Below are 2,816 nucleotides of genomic sequence, written 5' to 3' on the forward strand. Positions count from 1 at the left end.
GTGTACTGTCAGCCATATTGAGTGTACTGTCAGCCATATTGAGTGTACTGTCAGCCATATTGAGTGTACTGTCAGCCATATTGAGTGTACTGTCAGCCATATTGAGTGTACTGTCAGCCATATTGAGTGTACTGTCAGTCATATTGAGTGGACTGGCAGTCATATTGAGTGTACTGTCAGCCATATTGAGTGTACTGTCAGCCATATTGAGTGTACTGTCAGCCATATTGAGTGTACTGGCAGCCATATTGAGTGTACTGTCAGCCATATTGAGTGTACTGTCAGTCATATTGAGTGTACTGTCAGCCATATTGAGTGTACTGTCAGCCATATTGTGTACTGGCAGCCATATTGGGTGTACTGGCAGCCATATTGAGTGTACTGGCAGTCATATTGACTGTACTGGCAGTCATATTGAGTGTACTGGCAGCCATATTGAGTGTACTGTCAGCCATATTGAGTGGACTGGCAGTCATATTGAGTGTACTGGCAGCCATATTGAGTGGACTGGCAGTCATATTGAGTGGACTGGCAGCCATATTGAGTGTACTGTCAGCCATATTGAGTGGACTGGCAGCCATATTGAGTGGACTGGCAGTCATATTGAGTGTACTGGCAGCCATATTGAGTGGACTGGCAGCCATATTGAGTGGACTGGCAGCCATATTGAGTGGACTGGCAGCCATATTGAGTGGACTGGCAGCCATATTGAGTGGACTGGCAGCCATATTGAGTGGACTGGCAGTCATATTGAGTGGACTGGCAGTCATATTGAGTGGACTGGCAGCCATATTGAGTGGACTGGCAGCCATATTGAGTGGACTGGCAGCCATATTGAGTGGACTGGCAGTCATATTGAGTGGACTGGCAGCCATATTGAGTGGACTGGCAGCCATATTGAGTGGACTGGCAGCCATATTGAGTGGACTGGCAGCCATATTGAGTGGACTGGCAGCCATATTGAGTGGACTGGCAGCCATATTGAGTGTACTGGCAGCCATATTAAGTGGACCGGCAGCCATATTGAGTGGACCGGCAGCCATATTGAGTGTACTGGCAGCCATATTGAGTGGACTGGCAGCCATATTGAGTGTACTGTCAGCCATATTGAGTGGACCGGCAGCCATATTGAGTGTCCCCGTAGCTCACAACAGATGAATACTCACTTCCTCTACAGTTCTCTATAATGTAACCTTGGCTAACTCTCTGCTGTCTCTCTACAGGAGCAGCTGTCCCTCCAGCAGAATGGGTCCGTCCCCTCCTCAGGCGTGCTGACTGTATCCTGGAGCCCCTGGAGCCTGGACAGAGAGGGGCTGAAGCTGCTGTCTATCGGCCTGGCTGTGGTGGCTATCCTAGTGGTCTTCATGTGGGAGAAACTCCACTGAGACAGAGGGGCTGGAAGACATGGACTTGGGCCTGTATTTATAGAGCGTCTCGGAGGAGGAGTGCTGATCCAAGATCAGGGCCCTCCTTTACAGTCATCCTTATGTTCTACAAGGCAAAACTGATCCTAGATCAGCATTCATACACCGAGACTCTTTATGAATAAGGGACCTGGATCAAATACATATGGAAATGATTGACTTTGTACTGGGCAAACTAAATCAAGCGTAGCTCGAGTATTTGAAAGAGTTTGACATGTTTATTTTGCCTATAGGTTTGTTTGAAATGGGTGTTGGATGGGTCCTAGTTTAGCTTTATATGAGGAAAAACTTCTCAGTCTTGGACAAAGACTTGATGGATTCTGGAGCTGCATGTCAGAGTTAGGAAGAGGAGACGAGGGTAGGAAACAAGGACAGGAGATAAGGAGAGGACAGGTTAAAGACATGTTGTGTGATACTCTGATTTAAGATGGTGGATATCTTTAATTAAAAATTATTTATTTTTACCACAATGAAACAGACACAGATGAACAGGTATATTTTTTGGTAATGAATTTACATCACAGTAAAAGCCCTCTCTGTGTCTGTCGTACTGTCGTACCACATTGTGATTGTTTATCAAAACATTTTTAGTTTTTTTTTCTCTCGTGTTTCTCTATTTGTATTTCTGCTTTTATGGTTTTCCATTTTAACGTCAGTCTACTCCTGAGTAGATGGAGACCCCTATGTGCCCTGGTATGAAGTAGTTAGGGAACAGGGTGCTATTTGGGATGTAGTGATGTTACAGTGTGAAACTGCATGTTGTTGGATTCTATTCAAGTACATCATAGCAGTGGATCATCTCCTATCCCAGGGGACTTATTGTCTGGCCTAGATCCCTGTCTGCCTCTCAAATGGCACCCTACTCCCTTTATAGTGCACTTCTTTTCACCAGGACCCTATGGGGGGGAAGGGGGTCTTGGCAAAGGTAGTGCACTACTTTTCACCAGGACCCTATGGGGGGGAAGGGGGTCTGGCCAAAGGTAGTGCACTACTTTTCACCAGGACCCTATGGGGAAGGGTGTCTGGCCAAAGTAGTGCACTATATAGAGAATAGAGTGTAATTTGGGACACAGACTTGACAGTGTTTTCTCATCTTTGTTTGCAGGGTAAAGCTAACCTTAATAAACCTTAATAAACCACAACTCCATGCTCTCTGTCTGTCTGGCTTTTTCTTTGTAACTCTGCCTAGACGGCCAGCATCCCAGAGTCGCCTCTTCACTGTTGACGTTGAGACTGGACAGAGGAACTCTGCCTAGAAGGCCAGCATCCCGGAGTCGCCTCTTCACTGTTGACGTTGAGACTGGTGTTGTTGCGGGTACTATTTAATGAAGCTGCCAGTTGAGGACTTGTGAGGCGTCTGTTTCTCAAACTAGACTCTCTAATGTACTTGTC

General features: G+C 46.2%; 1 protein-coding gene across 1 annotated transcript in view; it reads left to right on the forward strand.

Moving 5' to 3' along the window:
- LOC112255866 (CDK5 regulatory subunit associated protein 1-like 1) overlaps positions 1-2,566 on the forward strand; it is a gene marked incomplete at its 5' end in the record, with an annotated part of 33,674 nt that extends 31,108 nt beyond the window's left edge. Inside the window, 1 exon segment of the mRNA XM_024428703.2 lies at positions 1,224-2,566. Within this exon segment, the coding sequence (XP_024284471.1) occupies positions 1,224-1,385 (162 nt within the window).
- Between the last annotated feature and the right edge of the window lie 250 nt (positions 2,567-2,816).

This window comes from Oncorhynchus tshawytscha, unplaced genomic scaffold (assembly GCF_018296145.1).
Source record: "Oncorhynchus tshawytscha isolate Ot180627B unplaced genomic scaffold, Otsh_v2.0 Un_contig_178_pilon_pilon, whole genome shotgun sequence".
NCBI lineage: Eukaryota > Metazoa > Chordata > Actinopteri > Salmoniformes > Salmonidae > Oncorhynchus > Oncorhynchus tshawytscha.